Source organism: Vigna unguiculata, chromosome 8, assembly GCF_004118075.2.
Source record: "Vigna unguiculata cultivar IT97K-499-35 chromosome 8, ASM411807v1, whole genome shotgun sequence".
Lineage (NCBI taxonomy): Eukaryota > Viridiplantae > Streptophyta > Magnoliopsida > Fabales > Fabaceae > Vigna > Vigna unguiculata.
The window spans coordinates 20766632-20789264 of record NC_040286.1 but is presented as its reverse complement, the minus strand read 5'-3'; the positions used below and the strand labels follow the sequence as shown (position 1 = coordinate 20789264).

The 22633-nt window shown below is 29.4% G+C and overlaps 1 protein-coding gene across 1 annotated transcript; it reads left to right on the top strand.

Annotated features, from left to right (window-relative positions):
* The first annotated feature begins 18310 nt into the window (after positions 1-18310).
* On the top strand, positions 18311-22633 carry LOC114194772 (WAT1-related protein At4g08300-like). The gene is made up of 7 exons (XM_028085172.1): positions 18311-18719; positions 19087-19149; positions 20471-20587; positions 21283-21523; positions 21697-21855; positions 21972-22123; positions 22210-22633. Exons 1-7 carry the CDS (start codon positions 18508-18510, stop codon positions 22421-22423), a joined length of 1158 nt encoding a protein of 385 aa, XP_027940973.1. The 5' UTR covers positions 18311-18507; the 3' UTR covers positions 22424-22633.

The following is a 22633-nucleotide window of genomic DNA, read 5'->3' as shown; positions in this document are numbered from 1 at the left end:
ATAATATAATTTATAACTTTACAACTGTATGATTTTATATTTTTATAATTTAATAACTTTTATATTTTCATTTAAAATTATATAATTATATAATTACGATATGCTAAGATAATAATAACATCACTCCCTTAACAATCACATCACCCATTAACAAAGAAATTTAATTGTAGAGTCTCAAATGAAAAATAAAATTGATTGAGTACTCAATAGATCACTCCATTAACAAAAAAGTTAATATAGGAGACTCAATTGTAAAAAAGTTAAATATAATAAATATTTAATGGAGCACAAAAATTTTATATTTTGAAACGATTTAAAACATAATTAAACTTGAAAAAAAATAAAAAATATGTAATTTAATTTTTATTAATTTTCAACATATACATATAATTTAAAATTTTCAAAAAATATTAAAAATTCAATATATAAATTTAAAAAAAAATGGGGGTGGGGGATGACCCTGCCTTTTAAAAGCTCCGACACTCGTAGAAATGTTTTTTTTTTTTTTTTTTGAGAAAAATAAATCCACAAGTTACTTTCAACGTAAAGTTGACCGTTATTGTTGAGAAGATTGAATTATTAGAGGTGTATATCTTTAGATTTACGTTGCTATCTATTTGTATAAAAGAACCTACTTTTTAGTGCAACTCTTGTGGGATCAAGGAACTATACTTTATTAACTTAATATTAGCTTGTAAAAAAATTTATATATTATTTTCACATTAGATAAAAGAATGGTATATTATGTAATATATTACATAATATACTCAAGGGGTCCATCTCCAATAAAATAATGGTATATTATGTAATATATATTATCGATAAATAAAAAGAAAATTATTTGGACTATATTTCTAATTTTTTATCAGTAAATGAATAATTCATTTAGGATACTACAATTTTTTTATATAACATCCACGTACCTAGACCTATTAAATTGGTCCACTTTTCATGGTTTGGTTTTGGTCCACATGGACTGGGGTTAGCAAAGCCTACAGGGCCAAAAAGTCCTTCATTGAAAAAGTCCACAGGGTTAAAAAGTTCACAAAAGTCTTATGATATAGGACTAGCCCATGGGTCTTTTTTTTAGAAAAAAATATCCATTCTGAATACAAGAAAAAATGGAAATAAGTGAATAAAAAACACAACAAAACAACATATGCATCTTCATTGGTTTTTAGTCTTGTTCCAATTCAACAAAAGTTAACATTTATAGAGGAATACAACATACGTAGAACAAAAATCAACATTTCCAGTGAAGAAATAAACAAAAAGTCATTTTTTTCCTCCTTATTCCATGTGACATAATGTAGATCCCTCCTCCTGATAAAAAAAAAGTGCAAAACAATGTTAAAAATGTATTGCAACGTAAACAACATAAGACTCATTGAATGTTATTGATAATTCAATCTACAAAGTCAATACAAAATTAAATTCCAACTCTTCTACATAACTTCACAGGAAAAAATAACCTAAAAAACAACATAAAATAGTTTATCCACTGCTTCCAATTTAGCTTCATTGTTTTTGTATACTTGTCCAGAAATTCAATTGTGATAATCTGAAAAATAGTGCAATTTTATGTCAACATTAGACACATTTCACACAGTATAAATAAGTTTATCTCAAAGAATTAAACACCAAGGATTTAAAAAGTAAAACCTAATTGATATTCAAAGAATTTGTCTTTTTAAGACAATTAAATTCTGAAAGTGATTTCTCAACTTCAATCTTAATATGTTTGAGAAGATCCTCAACAATTCCTTTACATTAATCTATTTTACAAATGAGATGTTTGACTTAAAGAATTAAACACCAAATATATTGAGATAATGGACTAAGCATATAAGAGAACTTGAAGAAGTGTCATTGTTGGGACTTTCAACATCTTCAAGAAGTTTAAACTCATCAATGATTCCCTCATGGCCAAAAATATCTTCAACAACTTCATCTATCACATAACCAATTGATACAATCAAATCACTAGTATAGAGTTAGTTATTTGATGTAAAGTGACTTTAAAATTAACAACATATAAACTTACCACTAGGATTTTCAGAAAATCGATGTAACCAATTTTGAGTACAAATCAACATTTACACATGATCAAGAAGAATGAAGCTTCTATATTTAGAGAGTACACGCCCACCTTTACTAAAAGTTGACTCTGATGCAACTGTAGTAATGGGAATACTAAGCACGTCTCGAGCCATTATAGACAATATGGGAAATTTTTTCTCACTAGTCTTCCAATATTTGAGCACATCAAAATCTTCATTGTCTTCATCATCATCTATTGTTGGTTCATCTAAATAAGCATCTATCTCGTTCTTGCCAACAATACATATTAATTATCAAAATGAAACAAGAAAAAAATGAAAACAATGAACATTAGGTATAAAATGCATACAAAAATAACCCTCGATCTCTTTAACTTTCTCCCTTTAGTATTGGATTGAGACATTGAGATGGATTTAGTAAGTGATTGGGAAAGAGAACACATGGCCTCATCCTCATCTTCTATTTAATTAAAAGAGGAAAAATAAATCGTTGCCCCATTCCTCCCATCTTTCCACAACAACCCCATTAATTGATTTTTCCAATCAAAGTATATATAACTTTCCCAATCATTTTCAAAAGTTCTTAAAATTATTGAAACAAGATGGGGTAGAATTTGACGAACCTATATAGGCAAGAATCAGATGAATTAGGGCAATAGGTTAAGGAGAATACGTCGCGGTCAACTTTGAACTCTTTGGAAGCAACTCGAAGATGATGGAGAAAAGAAGAAAGAGAAATCCACAACACTCGAAGATGATGGAGGATAGTGAACCCCTTCGCACTATCGTGAAAGAGAGAGAACGATGAAACTTATAGGAATGAGTGAGTTCTGATTTGAGAAAAAGTAAGTTTTGTTGGAAAGAAGTGGAAGAGAGAACAAATTAATTTAGTTTTAGGGCCAGCCCCACCGCAACCATGTCCCAACCCACTTTATATCGGGTTAAGGGGCTAGGGCTTTAGAAAAGCCTCATTTTGAGTGGGTTAAAAATATAAGGTTTATTTTTAAAGGGGGTTAGGGTGAGCCCGTGGGTGAAAGGCTTAAATGACACCTCTACACATACTATATGTTTTATTAAGTGTATATTTTAGGCATATCTGTAGATTTTGAGATGGAAAATAAACCAATCTATAAAATTATATTTTAGCTTTTCTAATTAATCAAGTATGGTTAATACGATCGTAAATTTATAGATTATGTTTGTCTAATGTCAACACTCAATTTCGTCCGGGTGAATAAATTTATTTTCAAAAAAATAAAAAATAAAAAAATAATTTTTTAGTTAATGGTAAATAAATAAGAGTGAAATAAAATTTTCTTCCAAAATTTTCAAACTTTAATTTTAGCAAAAAAAAAGAAAAAGAAAGGAAGAGCTCAAATTATTTTTAATTACCACATCTCTCCTCATGAGCCCAACAACTCAACATATTTTTGTCCTCACTCTTTGTTTTGTTTTTCTATCCATTTGTTCCTGATAAAGAAAATAGTGTTCCTAATAGAGAAAATAGTGATATGATTCTTTCTAATAATTAGAAGCAGTATCTATATATTATTGTTTATGATTGATATTGTGCTCTGATTTGTTTTGTTGTGATTTGATTCCCATAATGTGTTGCTATCATAACCAAATCCTTCCTTATATTGTTCATTAGGATTAAGGCTAGGATTGTATTGGGATTGCAATATGTGAATATAAATATGCAGTCTGTCATATGAAAAGGGATCGAAAAAAAATATTCTCTACACTTTTTTTTCTCATTACCACCCACACACACCTCTTTAGAAGGCAAGAAAAAGAAAAAGAGAAGGTAGTTGTAATGTCCAGGATGAGAGGATGAGATTGCTATAGAAGAGATATTGAAACATTTTGAAGGTACATCAATCTCAACTTCTTTCATCTTTTGATTTATATTTTCCAATTTTCATTATTTATTTTTATCATAAAAAAATATTTGTGCATATTTCTTTAGTGTTTGTCCAGCCGCTCGCGTTGTGTGACACCTATTTTAAAATTTCATTTTTTTTCTTCTAAAAAATATATAAAGATATGAAAAAAAAAATAGTTTTCTTTGTTTACTCTTTGACATCTATCTAGTTGCTCACGTTGCATCACAATGACATCCAAATCCACTTTCAAATAAAAAAATTATAAATTATAAAAGATTAAAAAAAATTCAGTGTTTGTCTGGCCGCTCGCGTCGCGTGACACTAATTTTAAAATAATTACAAATACTAAAAATTTAAATAAAAAGGTTTTCAAAATTATAAAGAAAAAATCAAATCATTTTCCAAATAGTTTTCTGAATAGTTTTTTTTTTCATCAAAGAACTACGTAACCCTGATTCTCTATATTGTAGATGAAGATACGTAAGAGCGAGGATTAATCCTTGTGGAGCCCTAAAAAATCAAAAATTATTTTTGTTTCTTTTGTACATCCTTTTTATTTTTTTGAGGGAATATACTTATTTTGAAAAAACCACAAATTTTCCATCTTTAATTAAAGGTACCTTCTTTGGACGGACGTTGTGGGATCCTAATACCTTTCCCACGCGTAACCGACTCCTGGATTCAAAATCTGGTTTTTTTGTAGACCTTGTCTTATCTTTTTGGTTTTTCCGTAGTTTTCCATAATAAACTATGGTGGCAACTCCAAGCTCTATTTTTATAAATTTTAGTTTTGGTTCATCGTCCCGTCACGATTTCAATTGTGACACCTAGTAACTGAAGAATTCAAAAACTACACTTAAATGTGAGAGTATGAATAAAATAAAATAACAAGTTTTTTCTCTTATATTTATCACATGTCTTATATCTCTCATACACAATCCCTAAAAATTCTCAACAATTATAATATTTTATATTGTAATTATATGACTCTTAATATTTCATATTATAAGATGATTATTAAAATTTCATAAGCATGTATCCTACTTAAATCCTCATCAAACTTTCAAGATCAAAATGTAAACTTAAGCGAATATTTATTATATAATTATATAATGATATTATTTGTGTTTTGAATTTTGAATTGCTAACTATTATTTATATATATATATATATATATATATATATATATATATATATATATATTTATGATTCTTTAATCCTTTATGATAGGGTTATATTACATATGAACAAATGTTTTGACATGGGAGAGAGAATTCTAAATTTGAAAAATAAACTTGATTGGAAGAGGAAATAGTTTTGTAATACATATAAATACATAACTAGAATCTCATTAATAATGTTCTTTTTAGTTGACACAATTTATGTAAATTAAGTATATTCTTATCCGTTATTAAAGATAATATTGTGTATTATTATAATAATAATAATTTATAATTTCTAAGATCGTTAAAATTAACTCTTAAAAAGTGTATATTAACAATGATATGATAGATTTGACATAGAGACGAAGAGTAAAAATAAAAGTAGTTACCCATAGAATTCTTAGCCGTTGAATTCTTAGAGCATTATTAAGGTATTATGGGTGATTTCAAGTTTATATCCTTTTAGAAACCGAATAAGTTCAATTTGATGAAATTTGGAAGCACTAGGAGGATGCAGGCTTAGCATGATTTACATTTTCATATCTTTTTGCATGCTTTGTATAATATTTGTATGATAGTTGACGTATATGATATTTTTTTAATTTTATTCTTAATAACAATATTTAAGCTTGGAATGGCATTTCTTATTATATTTGATGCTTTAAAATTCTGCGTTCCTAGAATCCTAATTTAAAAATTTAAATTTATTAAATTCTTATTCTTATTAATTTATATTATGATTAAATATAAAAACTATTTTAATATTAAATAATATTTAATAATTTGAAAAGAAATGAATGCAACTATTAGTTGAAAAGATCATATCAAACTGACGATCCTTAATCTCGATCGAGCCCTTTCTACATCAAATAACGTAAAAAAGGTTTAATTTATTTAGAAAAATCCAACCATACATTTTTAGACTTAATCACATATTTTGTTCTTGTATTTGTATCAATGATTCAATAATTTTTCCATAATCATTTTTTAGTATATTTTTAAAAAATATTTGAATGTAATATATGTTAACATCGTTCAGAGATTATAGATTGAGATATGCTCGTACAACATTCACTTCTTTTATACATATGATATAATGCAGTCACCCACTCCTTTTATGCGCTTATTATTATTCCCTAAAACTCAATAACTTTAACATTGTGTGTGTGGGATTCCCTAAAACGCACACACACGATGTTAAAGTAAGAGTATAAAATTCAATCAAAAACCGACCACAGACAAACATTTCAAAAGAAAGAAAAAAAAAAAAAATACAGGTAACGCACTTTATGTGAAAAAACGCCGCTGTCCACACACGCCACTTTTCACCTTAGCTTTTTAAAGACAGTAGCAGCTATCACCAAAACGGCAAGTTCCATTTTCTTTTTATATTTTTTTGTTTTTATTTTAAAAATATTGTGTTGAACTTTTCACATTAAAAATAAAATGCAAAAATTTCCAACACAATATCACGTTACTTTCTCAAAGATCCTACAGCATGATTTACATATATATATATATATATATATATATATATATATATATATATATATATATATATATATATATATATATATTATAAGTATTTAACTTTAAAATTCAATTTTAGACGAGTTTAATGTAAACGTAAATTGAGTTAAATTTAAATTTTTTTAAATGATTAAAATTTGTTTTAATAAATTTATTGTTTTACCTAGGATTAAAGCACCTATAAATATATCGTCAATATATTTCTCTTTTGTATTTTTTTCACTTTGGTATATAGTATCTATTCAATAAATATTAAAATTAATTTGTGGTCATTCATTTTCTTTACAAATACATTTTAATATATTCTTTTACATATAATCTTATATTCAAAATCTGTGATTCTCGATATAACATTATATCCATCTCATATTGACAAAAAATGTTATTAAATTATTATATATAAGTGTTATAATTTAATATTTTATAAATATAAATTAGACTTAAATGTATTTTTAAGGATAAGATTTTTGGCACTAATGAAAGCTAATTCTAATTAATTAAAATAGAAAGAACTTATATATTTAAAAAGTTACGTGAAATTAATTAATTAAAACATTTTTCAGTCTATTATAATGTTTTTGTTTACATTTTTAGCGACATAAAGAACATTTAATATATTAAAAAGAATTTTGTTTTATTGAAAGGTTGTTAAACAATTTTATTGAAAGGTACTCATATAGTCCTTTAAAACTCTTCTTCACTCATCTATCTTTTTCCTCATCTAACTTTTTCCTTGTGATGTATTTAAAGTATTTTACTATATAGAGTTTCCTTATTACTAGTTTTGAGTTCTTTAGAAATATCTAATTTATTAGAGACTTACGCAATATGATAAATTCTCAAAGACATTAATCACTTTTGTCTTAAAAATTTATTTTATTTGAGTTTTTGTCAATTTTTGTAACACACATAAAAAAATTATTAAAATATTTTTTAAAATAATTTTGATATATTTTAAGAAATGAATTTAAATTTAATTTCATTTTATAAAAAGTAAGTTTTGGACTCATTTGATGCAAATTGGTCTTATTTAGTCCATGTATCATCTCCATGATTTGAAAAATTCTTTTAAAATAAACATTTAAAAATGTATAAAGTTGGAACTTGCTGATGTGGTAGTAGCTACCACACTGATTTTAAAAAGAGGAGGTACAAAGTGGTCTGAGTGCAGCGGCGTTTTTTCACGTGAAGTGCGTGACCGCCTTTTTTTTAATTTTTTTCTCCTTTTTTTTTTTTCAAGTGTATGTCTGTGGTCGGTTTTTAGTTCAGTTTTATAATCTTTCTTTAAGACATTGTGTGTGTTTTTGGACTGAACCGTAAAATTTCTGTTGTTTATATTATTAGTGTGTTTGCTGCCACTGTAAACTTTGGAGTCTAGTCGCATGGTTCAGTCCTTGCTGAAATACTATAAGCGAAAGGAACATGGTTTTTCTTATTTATTTCATTCAACATCATTTTTTATTATTAAATGTAGTAAAACACAGGAAATAAGGTTTAATATTCTATTCTTTTTTAAGTTTCGAAATCACTTTTATGTGACAAAAACTATGACTAAAATCATATAATATGCATGCAAAACAGGCCTGGTCCGTTTTAAGAACCACCTGTTTGATAACACATTTCTAAAAAAAAATAGTAAAAAATATGTTAATTACGTGTTGATTCTATACAAAATTGGTTTAATAATATTTTTTTCTCTATATTTATAGTAAGATTCAATATTTGATCTTTATATATTTATTATTTAATGTGGTTTTATATTTTTTAAAAGGAATAAAGTGATCTCATATTTGTAAATCCTAAGTTCATATCCTAGAGAAAGGAAGACTTATATTTCAAATCTTTTCATTTAAGTGTGAACCTTGTTAAACCAACAACTTTTTGTTATATAGCATGAACATGTTGGATGAGTAAGCTAACATTGTGAGTAACAAGATAAGACTATGGGCCAAAGAATACAAATTGGAAGCTATGATGCACAGATACGATACATTACGATACATGTATCCGATACGTCGATACGTTTATTTTCAAAATAATAGGATATGATACGTGATAGATACGTGATATTAAAAAATGTATAATAATTCTTACAAACATAATAAAGATATGATTGTTAATGTGTAAATCTAAATTTCCTAATTAGAGACCAATTATTTTGGTTGCCAAAATCTAGTAGCTAGTGTTAGTGACCAATTTAAAAATCAATTCATAATTGAAACTATTTTAATTATCAATTTAGAGACCAATTATAATTTTTTGGAACTATTTTAGTTGTCAATTTGGTCACTATATAGTGACTAATTATTTTTTGTCACTAAAATTGATCATTATTCAAAAATTTCATTATAGAGTACTACGACTTTATAAATTAGATACTTCATTGATAAATATCATTAAAGTATCCTAAAGTATCGGACACGATATGTGTCGGACACGAATACGTAACCTAAGTTAAAGTATCGGTGCATCATAGGTTGGAAGACATAGACTACATAAATACCTATGCATTGACCATAAGACTTGGAGCAACCCACATCTTTAAATCATTTGCAACTTAGAAATATGAAACTCTATAAAATGGATGTTAAAAGTGAACAATGTTGGTGGAAGATGGCTCTGAAATGTGGATGAATAGAGCTTGTAGAAATTTTAAATGTTTTGCATAGATATAAAGTAAAGGAAAAATATAAAGAATAGACAATTTATAGATTGGTTTATAAATCCTTGAAGAAGGAGCATTGACTTCATACTGGCATATCTAACCTATATGTATTGTTATTCACTCTTATGACCACTTAAAAGGGACCATCCCCATGGGAGTTGAGTTTGGACTTCCTTTGTTTTGGAAATCTATCTTTTCTCAAATGGAGCCAAACTCAATCCCCATCCTAAAAGATGACTTCCCTCTTCCCCATATTGTTTTGTTTTATGTATCTTTTTTGTTTGTTATTGTATTTGGTGTTTCATCCTCTCATCCATTGATCGAGGTCGTACATAACCAAATAAAACATTTAAATATAGTACTTAGGAATCAACCCAAGGTCGTCTCCCAATGACCAATATTTTCATTCAGAGATTCCAGATGCAACACAAAGGGGGAGGGGGTGGCAGATTCAAAACTAAAAAAATGCTAACAACAGATTATATGAAACGAAACAGTGGTTAAATTGTACTAACACCTTCATTCAAATACAATTCCACTTATTATATGTCACGAAATTAAAAACCTCTACCCACTCTCAATCCACTCGAGCATAACTCACTAAGTGAAGGTTACAAACCAGTTTCAATACGCAATTAAGCATTGCATACATCCATGAATTCGTGACAGCCAAGCTACAAACATTAAACATAAACATAGCCCAACCCAAAACACATGCACCCAATTTGTAAATCAAGCATAAACAAAACAAGCACATACATTCCACAAATTCAAGATAAAGAAAAGGCAGAAAAAACAAAACCAATAGGACCTCAAAGTTTCATTGCATTTTCCTTCAAGGAGTCAATACACATAATTTAGCAAGCCGTGGAAATGGAGCAATAAAATAATTCAAAATGAAAATGCCTCATGGAGCAAAATCAAAAGCGTAAATTACCAAAACATAACATCAAACCTTAACTTGAGTCATATGCAAACGTGAATTCAAGAACAACGTGAGATTGTTAAAGCTTTTGTTCTTATAGGACCAAGTTGTACTCCACAAGTTTGCTCGATTGCTCTAATGTCTGGTTGTTGGCTTGACGTCTCCTTACTCCGGTGAAACTCCGATGACAGCGTAGGTGTGCCTGCAAAAGATACCCTGATCTTAAGTTAGCACTAGTGATGTTAGGGATTTAGAGAATATTTTAATGCGTAATCAATGCATAAAATAGTGTGCTATTTATACTTTTTTTACCTGTGGGTCCTATCTAGAATGGGCCTTTGGGCCAAAAATACCTCTTTTAACTATTTCTTGATCCAGTAGAAATGGGTGAAATTACAAGAAGAACCATTAATAGTTGCTAGTAGGCAGCTTACGAGCCAACATGGATGGATACCACATACTTTATGGGAGATTCTAAGTATATGGTATCCGATAATTGGACATGTGAGATCCAGGGGCTGGATTTTGTTTGGGCTGCATGGTCAGCTGAGTGGATATGGATGATTACCTCTTATTCGTACAACTTCATAGTGTATTGTGGGTAACTTGTTGAACGTTGATGGTTGTGTGGAGGTTTCCTTATTGCATATCAGTTGGATGCTTCTGGTCGCCTACTGCATGCTAGGATATCCCTCAGTGTAGAGTGAGCAACATAAGAAGTGTTGAAGGTCGCTTACTGTGCACTGAGGGGTTCCTTAGCACAGGGTAAGTGGCTTTGAAAGTTTTTGGTGGCCCTTACTGTGTATTAAGGGGTTCCTTAGTACAAAGTAAGCAACCTTGAAGCTACTTTAAATGTGTAATTGGGCTTAAATTAGCCCAATTTAAAGGCTAACCAACAAAGTACTTTAACATTCATTCTACAAAAACATGGCCTAACATTTGGCCCAAAATAATTCTACTCTAATGCTCCTACATGCACCCTCTCATATCTTGATATCTTCTTTGGCCTATGAAAACAACATATGAAGCCCATGATGATTTTGATCCTCTTGAACAAAGCCCATTTGAATCTTTCTAAGCATTCCTCTTGTTATTAAGCCTTTGAGTGTGCTTGGGCTTTGAGATGCATGTGGGCTTAGAGTTAGGCCCATGATGGACTCATCAATACTTTTCTATTTTCAACATTTCATCAAAATCTTAGGGTGTTTAAATTTTTTCTCTAATAGAGAGGTTCGACTAACTCTCAAGGAAGATGACTAAGAAGATTTGAGTTTGAAAGGGTTATCCTAGGGAGACTCAAGAACAAGTTGAGATGCAATTTGTTAATCATAATTTACTTTCAAAAGTGAAAAATACAAAGAGGTGAAGATCATATTTAAAGACTAGGTGGTCAAATTTCAAGAGCCAAAAGGGAGAGAAATTCAAATTTGAATTCCATATGTGATCCTAAAAAGATGGGTGTGGTGTGGGGTTTAAACTCATGCTTTCCACATTTAAACATGTGCTCAAAATGTGCAAAGTGTGTACCTCTTTTGTGCCTTGGCTGGTCTGGGGTTTCTCCTAGACTAATGAGCTCAATTGAAACTCGAGTAAGACTATCTTAACCTTAATCTAACCCTAATATACAATTCTACACTACAACACCAAAATAATCTATACTTGACCTAAATAACCTAGACTATTTTGTTCAAGTATAAATGTGTTTGTTCCTATTTTATACATTTTATTTTACACTAGGGATGACTCATGTTGAGAGTAGCTTGGGTCTACTAAAGTTAGTTAAAACCTAATTTTATTATATGCTCTTCATCATAGTCCTAGTTGTTGGTCTCTTGGCTTAGGGTCTCCCATCAAATCCTCTACACTTTTTCTTCACATTTTAAGAATGTAATTTGATTTTCAACACTTTCTCTTATCATTGATTTCTAAATTCTTAAATTTAATTTTCTAGTTTGATTTTCAGTTCATTGCGATTTAGTTTTTCATGAATTTACTATTATTCTTTTTATAAAACTTTAACTCTTACTTTTTTAAGGGTTAAATATGTTTTTAGTCTCCAAACTTGAACACGAAATCAAAATTTGTTCTTGTCCTAAATTTTTATATATTTGGATCCCTAAAGTTTAAAAATAAATGGATAGTTCTCTTACGTTAATTTTTTATATGTTAAATAACGTTCCAAGATTACATTGAGCTGAAACGTATTAAACAATGTAAACAACTTTACGTCAGCTTAAAATGCTATTTGACAAAAAAAAAATATAATACAGTTGGATTAAAAAATTTTATTTATTTATTTATTTTAAAGTTTGAATACCAAACTGCATCAAATTTTAGAATAGAAAGAAATTCCAAATTTCGCATCCAACATTTTATTAATAATTAAACCTTCAAAACCTTAAAACTTACTCGAAAAACCTAATTCTAACATTGTTAAATAAAATTAAAATAATGATAATACTTTAGTTCTTTATCAACATGACTCGGGTTAAATCTCAATCTTCCCATTGCCCTACAGTGCGATTCCCATGGTAGATGTCAGTCCTATATATCTCCTAAAACACCAACGTTCTAAGATTCACACAGAACAGAGAATCGACATTCTCCCCTGTAATCCTTCCTCTGTTGATCAAGATTCACACTCATAATTGACATCGAAAATAGTAACAGGGGGGCAAGATGAAAGATATTATATATATATATATATATATATATATATATATATATATATATATATATCTTCATTTTTTTAAGGATTATATTTTATATTATTTAGATTTATTCGACCCACTTTTCGTAACAAATTGTTCCTGACACTTAATATGCTTCTTACGTAGGAGAACGCAAAAATGTATACTAAATGAATACCACCCAAAACAAGCAACTCTAAAGCAAACAAGATACGTTGGAAACGTTTAAGCATTATAATATGTCTCTTAGGAGTATCTTTGTATGTGGCATAAACAAATAAAGCAATAGAGAAAATAGACGTATACGTAGAGTCTTTGCTTTCCTTTAAAATATACACGAAAATAATTGAAAGAGGATTAGGGTTAGGGACGTGTGGCCATAATTTTTAGACTAAAATATGAGCTCATATACACTGATTATATAAACAGGAAAATCAATTATTATATCATGCGTCAGAGTACATATATGCTTAGTTGATATGTTTTAAAATTCTTTCCGTACTTCATCTCTAACTGCAATTCAATTTTCCAAACTCGATTATTCATGAGTAAGAACTTTTATGTATTTGGTAATTTTAGGCAACTTACCAACGTCATAATTAGATGCTATGGTAGCTAATTTTGTAAAAAAAATAAATAAACGAAAAAAGTTTACATCATATAAATTTTGTTTCTGTTATTCTTACCACCTTCATGACGCTTTTTTTTCTTTTTCTTCTTTGGTTAATTATTTAAACAAGTGTAAAAAACCTGGACATATAATCATTTGATTTTGATGCTTGATTTTACTTTTATACACAAATTCTATATTTAGTTATACGTGTAACATAACCTAAAATGTAGAAAGAAGGAGTCCCAACCATTTTCATTTACAATGGCTGGAAATTATGAGGGAGACATAGTGGAACATATATATCAATCTGAAGGAATATAAGAATGGTGCCGATGCAATTTCTCTGGTTCCTTGGTATTTTACACATAAAATTTATCTCTTCTGATCTCTCTAACGATTTGATCTGAGGTAGATTGAAACATGCCAGCATTCTATTCTTTTTGGTGGGTGGAAGAATATGAATAAATCCTAAGGAATATGATATGAAAAAGGGGTGACGCAGATCATTAGTTTAGCTAATTATAATATACGAGAGGATGTGTATCTATTTTCATTCAATTTAAAGTTGATATCACAAAACTATTTTACTCTTTTGCTTTAGATTATTGTTCCGATTTCGAATCCGTTCATATAACATCGTTATAATTAATCATCATATATGAGGTATTATCTGTTTTGGAGTTTAAAATTTCTATTATGATTTTATTCTCGAGGAGTTATAAGGTTGGTCTAGTTGAAAGAACAGTGGAAAAGGTTGTGAGTTCAACTCCTTCGTTAATATTTGAATATAAATAAGATTGGTTTGAAGGATGGAAAAGATCGTAGATTTAACTTTTCCAACTAAATAAATACTAACAATTAATATTTTGTCGATAAGAAAAATAATTGTAAAATCGTTTAACTTTTTAACATATTTTATAAAATTAAAATGAAGTATATCATGCAACCCCATGAGTCAAACAATATAGTTAGAGAGTATCTAACTCTATTTTAGATTTTAGGTTGTAAAAATTATTTTCACCGATATACTATATATATTTTGATTATATCTTTAAAATGAAATAGATTTTCTCATATATTTTCCACTATGATAAGATAGATATATAATATCTCTAAACAAATTATAATTCCCATAAATTAACTAGGTTGAAAAGGCAATTAAGGTTTATCCACCTTGAATCGGAAACAAAGAATGGTTGAAATGTGTATTAATTTTCTACGGCCACAATATTTGTGTTGGCAGATAATGGTGTAGTTAAATGTGAGTCACATATATGTATATATTGATCTGTTATAGGATAATATACATGTATAGTAATGTTACTATTTACCAATGGAGAATGTGGTTTAGTTTGCTTTATGCCTACCCCCACCTATTAGTATTTGTTTCGCACATGCTCATAGTGCTGCCCAATATTATATATGGTGGATTCCACCAACCTCAACCTAATTGCTTGTTGGAATCCAAACACGAAACCACCAACTTTAATTCCTTCGCGCCTCAACCATTTTTATGCTCCTTCCTTAATTATTACTTAATAACTATACTTCATTTTTCTTTATCTTCTAATATATCCACATTTTTAGTTAAACACGAAGAGAGAGCTAAAATAATGGTTCTTATCATCAATTCTTATAATTAAGGTGAAAAAACAGTATAATAATGATATTATGACTTTCATCCTTTATTTTTTGATGTGATTTAGTGTAAATTATTGATTAATATACTATTATCTTTTTTTTTTAAAGAATCAATTACTTCAACTAAATCACGTCAAAAAATAAAGGAGAAGAGTAAAAAAAATAAAAATCATAGTATATTTTCGTTAATTACAAGCATTAGTTCCACCGGAATGAAAATGCCGCGGTCCGTTTGATAGTTTGCACAATATATATACTATTTAATTTCAGATATTTGTGATCCACTATTTCGAATGCAAGACTTTGTTATTGACATTCATCTATCAAATATACAATTTTATTATATTAGGTTTTTCTTTTTTTCTTATACAAACAAAGTGAAAGATTTTTTTACCAGCGAAGAAAACTGTATAATAGGTAAAAGGAGTACTCTGCCAGGGTATATGACATCCTCAAGTTAAGTTATTTTATTTGTAACTTTTATAGTTAATTAAAAAAATTATCTTCTGTGAAAAGGTAACCTTCAAATAGAATGAAGTTGACTATTACAAGTAAAAAAAAAAACAGAAAAACAAATAGACTTCAACTAGTTTATAGTACTTTTTATTAATTTGTGTAGCTCTATTTAGGTGTGGTAAATGAGTTTTTTTTTTAAGAAAAAAAAAACACTACTACTAGAAGTAGTGTTTTTGAAATGCTTCCGGAAGTTGTATTTTTTAAAATGTTGGATTCTTGCTTTCACCCTTTTATATTTATTTATATATTTTATTCTTAAAAGATTTTTTTTACTACAACATGTTTTACTTTTTGTTATAAGATAATTTGTTTTACTTGCAATCCCTTAATAAATAAGATATTCATCTTATTAGAAAATAAGTTTATTGTTTTGTATAATGTTTTGCATATTGAAATTAGGTCACAAAGAGAGAGAAAGAGACTAATAAGTCCGAGTACCATTTTTTTCCTGTCTGTTGCGTAGGGTGATAAATACGTATGAACCTAAGATATTAAAAATATATAGGGTAATCTCTTTTATTATTCTAATTTATTTTGCTGTGTAAAAAGGACAACGTAACAAACCCCCGCATAATCACGAGATAATAATGTTACATATGTATTTAGAAACTAATTGTTATCCATTTTCTGAAACTATACAAAACATATTTCAAAATATTGATGTCTATTAATGGCAACATGATGAACACATTTGAATTTTTTGAGAGGTTACTCGTTGTAATTATACCTATATAAATTTAAATTTTTTTAAAGAATCCTTCCTTGTGATATGAAAAGAAAAACATTTTTTATATGTTTTAGTCACTTTTGTATATAAGATTATATGTCATTTTATATATGTTTGCTTTTTGTATTTACACTATTCTTGTTTATTTTGGTGTCTCAGTCTTTATAAAATTGTAAGAAATATTTTCATTTTAGTCCGTGTTACTTGAGAAATATTAGGCTTAGGTTTTAATCTTGATTAGTAATATCGCGGCATAATAAGAGTAAAGCTAAATAAAAAAAAAAAAAACTTATAGAGAAAAGAGAAAAAATCAAAGGATCAAAACGAAAATAACTTGATATTATTCAAAGATAAATATTATTTAAGCAAACAAACATAAAGAAGAATTTTTTTTTTTCAAAAAAAAGTCATTTTCTTCAAAACATTGAAAGGAAACTTCATGCCACTTATAACATTTAAATTGGGACTAAATATTTATATGTGAACATTTTATTTTAGTAGAAATTAATTGTCAATATGTTTCAATTTTTTAAGACATTATTATATAAAAGCTGTCAATTATTCTTGATATTTAAGACAGTATTCAGAATAATTGACATTTAGAATGTTAACATTACATGAATAGAAGCTGTCAATTATTCTTAACATTTAGACTTAAGATATTATTAAATTATTTTAACACTAGGATACTGTTAACTCTTTTTTCTTTTTTTTTTTTTTGGCAAATACTTTTTTGACACAAAAAATACCATTTATCCACTTTTAGGAGTAATTTAGTCATTAAAAAGATAATTTTTGATATTTGTAAAGCAAAAAAGAGATCGAAGAATAAAATGATAAATATAAAATCAGTGTAAAAATTCTGTTAAGGGTTATCTCTAAGTATATAGAGAGCCCATAATAAAGAAACACTTAAATATTTATCTACATATTACTTATATTTTAGTCTTGTAGAATTAAAATAGGGTTATTTTGATGTGTTGAAAAAGTTGATGATATGAAGAGAGAAATGAATAGTAATGGGTTATTGTGTTTGTAATAATAGGGAGAAGTGTTAATTGAGAAGACAAGTTGAGGTGAAGAGGTATTCCATACGCAAATTGCATTGCATACGTGGGAGCCATAAATCAAGTGTTATTTGTTGTAATTGAAATCCAAGAAGGCCACCCACCAATTAGTTAGACCTCAATTAATCACTCTTTTTCATTGCTTAAAATAATTCAACATCAGATCCATCCACTATCATCATTCTACGCTATCTCTGTCACTCACTACTCCCCACGTCACTCCCACTAACTTTTCAATCATACATAACAAAAATGGATTTTTCCTATTATCAAACTTCTCATACCAACACAATACTTCTCAAATAATCTATAAACCATCAAACATAGCGTCTTAAATTACATCTTCAAATCTTCAACCTATGCTATTCGTCATTGCCAGATGTATGTGTTCAATTCAAATAAGAAATCGCACTTCAATGATTACGGATTATGACATGAACATATATGACTATGGATCGAGACCAGTAACTTATTTTCTATATTTTTTTACTTTATGCACATTCTCATAACCATAGGTGAAAACCTTAACCAGCTCATTTTTTTCACTTCTAAATCTTCCGCACATTATAGAATCCATTCTTACGTAACACCCCTCACAAAAACGTATCATTGATTTGCATGCGTCATGTCTAAGCACTATTTTTCCACTTTGTTACCATTCAAATCAAATGTTCCCACTAGTATAAACAAACACAAAGGGGTGATGAAGAGAGAGATATACAAAAAACATTTCCCTTACATATTTTTATTCTATTATACATATATAACATTATTCCGGAAATTGTACTCGGAATATGTTTCTTTTCTTTTCCCTAATGGATAAGGGAATCTGTGGGAATGAGAATTGAGGTGAGAGAGTTAGTGCCATGCACTACTGCGAAAACCGGTGCCTCTTAAAATTTTGCTTTTGGGGCCTATAAAAGGACCATTCAGCGTCCTAAAGTATGTCATCCACAAACTCACAAGTGAACCAAATAGCTCGTTGGTGAGTTTGTGAAAGAGTAGTGTGTGTGTGTGTGGGAAAATGGAAGACCAAAATGGTTCGGGTGGATTTGGCAAAAGGTTCCGCAAGGCTAAGCCTTACCTTGCTATGGTGTCCCTTCAGTTCGGTTACTCAGGAATGTATATCATCACCATGGTTTCTTTCAAACACGGCATGAGCCATTGGGTACTCTCAGTGTACCGTCACATAGTTGCCACTCTCATCATGGCCCCTTTTGCATTTTTTCTTGAAAGGTCTCTCTCCTCCTCAAATCTTTCTTCTCATTCTTTTGCTTCACTTTCATAACTTTGTTTCTATTCAACGTCGTTTTTAGACTAAGATTGCTCCAAAACAAACACACACATCCTATTCTGTAAAACTTGTCCATTTTCTCATTTCATTCATGTTAATAATCACAAACATACACCAAAGTTTATGAGAGCAAAAATAGATCCATGCGCAAAGCTTTCATTTTTATCACCCCTCTACCACACAACTAGCACGTACGAAAAGTAATGTTTCTTCCATTTTATGCCTTTTGTAGCTGTTTTAACCTTTTTCCTTAATTAACTTGCGACGATTCATGAGTTTTTGTTTGTTTTTTATGCTCCCTTTTTACAGAAAAATACGACCAAAGATGACTCTCCCTGTGTTCCTGAGGCTAGCGGTACTTGGCTTCGTTGAGTAAGGCTCTTCAACCTCTCAACACGTGTGTGTATATATATATATATACATATATTCGAAGTACTAAATATAGTACATTTTGTTTGTTTCTTCTAAGTCCCTTCATGGACCCAACTGAAAAATATTTGATGTACACATGCATGCATGGTTTTCTAGCTGTGTCTATGACACCTACACCCTTATCCTTAATATTAATTATCGCTAAATACTACCTATGAAAGACATCGTCTATATATATTCTTCCCTGTAGGGAAAAGCCCACCTATGATAGAAAAAATTATTCAACCCATTTTCATAAACATGGGTTTAAAATTTTCAATTAAAAAACTGTAAACATTAATTAATAAAAGTCCACCAAAATCACCTAATAATTTCAGTAAACACTGGTTACTTATGTTTTTCTTTATTTATAGCTCTAGTAGAGAACAAATTTGCAAGAAATTAAGGAAAATTAATTGCATAATAAAAAGTATCGCACATTAGATATGCGACAACTCGACAATGGTGCTCATTATGTGGGCCCATATTTCTAGTGGACACATCATACCTAAGGAAGCAATCCACCACAACATAATATAATATAAAATTCTTTACGAGACTCATTCAATGCAATTTTAACATTTATAACATTTGATTTATGAATAATAAGAAAAGAAAATGAATAGTTAGCTTTCCAATATGAAATGGTTTTTGAAAGTTTGATTTTTTTTTTCTATTAAGAGTTGAATTTCAACTAGATGTCTGTCTCTAAAGTTTAAGCAACTAAAATAGTTTAATCATGACTATGAATTTCCTTTCCTTATCTTAATCACTATGTAATGGAAAAGGATGTCCATGCCTCTAGTGTTACTCTTTGAAGAAAATCATTCACCTCTTCAACCATAGATATAATAACCTATAGGTTTAAATATATTTTTTTCATCTCACCAGTATAACCTGATGCAGGCATAAACACTGTCAATATATATATATATATATATATATATATATATATATATATATATATATATATATATATATATATATATAACAAAAAGCAGAAAAAGAAAACTGAGATAGAATATGACAAATAGAGACACTCTTTTTTGGACAAAGAATCTACCATCTAGTCTAAGTACGAAATAGGCGCATCTTCTGTACTTTGAGATATGACTTTATTCATGGATTTGGTTACGATTTGATTTAAATTTTAATACTTCAACATTGTGATTAAGAAGTTATGGATTACATATTACATGGTACTTTTTATTTGTTATAAAAGAAATAGTATTCTTTATTTTCTTAGTGATAATTTATGATCTGATAACTGTGATGAAAACAGGCCAGTGCTTGATCAAAACTTGTACAACATGGGTATGAAGAACACCTCAACAACGTTTGCATCGGCCACAGTTAATGTTCTCCCAGCCATTACTTTTATAATGGCACTTATTTTCAGGTAACTAGATGCTTCAATCCTTTCACCATAATGTTAATGACAGCTCGCAAAAGTAAAAGCACACTCACACAAGGAAGAACTGAGTACTCTCTGGACAGTACACATATATATTCTTGACAGTTATATCATCACCCTTGATTTAACAATTTTTTGTTGGAACATTTCAAAAGGAAAGATGCCATTTTTGTCATTATTTTCTACTAAGAATATTTTGTTATCTAGTTTCTTCATTTAACAAAAAAATAGACAAAAAAGTACATGTTTTTAAAGTAAGAGACTGAAATATCTTATAAAGATAAGGTTAAGTTTCAGTATATAAATCTAGTTTTGTAGACTTAAAGCATAATAATTTTAATAATATAAACACAGTATATTCATTATTAATGGGTCAAAGTTAATTAGTGGAACAGCAAAGACAACATACAGGATATTTTCATTCCCTATACTACATTGATGGACAAGACCATGCATGGTATGGTATGGTATGGTATGGGGCCACCCGTTGACAAGTGCCATAACAAATGGGTCATACTCACATACTTTTAAGAATATCCATAATATATATTAATCAAAACTTTGATGTAATGCAATCCAACGCAATGTGTGTTTGGAAGTTGCGTTAAGCAAAGAACCAAGAATTTCAAGGGATGCATCATGCTTAATCATACTATATTATTCTTGCAATGTGGTAACAGGTTAGAGACGGTGAATTTGAGAAAACTACACAGCGTGGCCAAGGTAATTGGAACCGCAGTAACAGTAACAGGAGCCATGGTTATGACTTTGTACAAAGGCTCAGCCCTTCACTTCGTCAAGGGTCAAGCAACCCACCATGAAAGTGGCAGCACCACACAACCATCTGAACAAAACTGGGTGCTTGGCACAGTAATGCTCCTAGCAAGTTGTGGTGGTTGGGCTAGTTTCTTTATCTTGCAAGTATAACACTATCCTTGCACTTTCTTTTTCTTTCATTTATTAATTATTTTATGACCATTTAATAAATTCTTATTTTATTTGAATATGCTAGGCTCTAAGAAAATATATATAAAATGAAAATGTCCCTGTACTAATGATGTGACTTCTGATACTGTGTTTTGTGAATATTACAGTCTTTCACTTTGAAGATGTACCCCGCAGAGCTCTCAGTCACAGCTTGGATTTGCTTTTTGGGCATTTTTGAGGGTTCAATTGCAACCCTTATATTTGAACGTGACATGAGTGTTTGGTCCATAGGCATGGACTCAAGGCTCCTTGCTTGTGTTTATTCTGTGAGTACCTTTTCACACATTTTACTTTACAATAATCATTAACAATTAATAACCATTCTTTCAACCCTAATTGTTTAGTTTAATTGTTAATGGTTCATGTTTTGATAACTCACTAGGGTGTGGTGTGTTCTGGAATGGCATACTATGTACAAGGAGTTGTGACCAGAGAACGTGGACCTGTGTTTGTGACTTCTTTCAGTCCACTGTGTATGATTATCACTGCTGCATTGGGATCAATTGTCTTGGCTGAGCAAGTTTACATGGGAAGGTAAGAAAATATTCAATGTTGAATTTAACATATACAGTGTCTCTCTTTATTTCAAATACCAAAATTAAAGTGTGTTTTATTTGCAGTGTAATTGGAGCTATTATCATTGTGAGTGGACTTTATACAGTGGTATGGGGAAAAAGCAAAGACAATGTGAAGAAAAGCGAGGCAGAGAAAAGTGAAGGCCAAGAATTGCCAATTAAGGACAGTGCAGCATCAGGATCAGGAATTTTTGACAGCATTGAGATCAATGTTCCTTCTGGGCAAGGAAGGAATGTTCTTGCATCACCAAGAACATAGATAGGTCCCTTAGGACTACTACCATATAACAGATTTTCCTACTAATTAGTAATCTAGAGGGATTTTGTGCTGTGTTCAAATCTTTCACTCAGTGGCTGCTATAGTGGCTGCGTTTTGCTATGTACTTTTTTCTTGTTTTGCTTTGACCCTTTTTATGTTGCTAGAGCTTGAGTAAGAGTGAAATAACGCATTGATGCTTTTCTCTCTGTT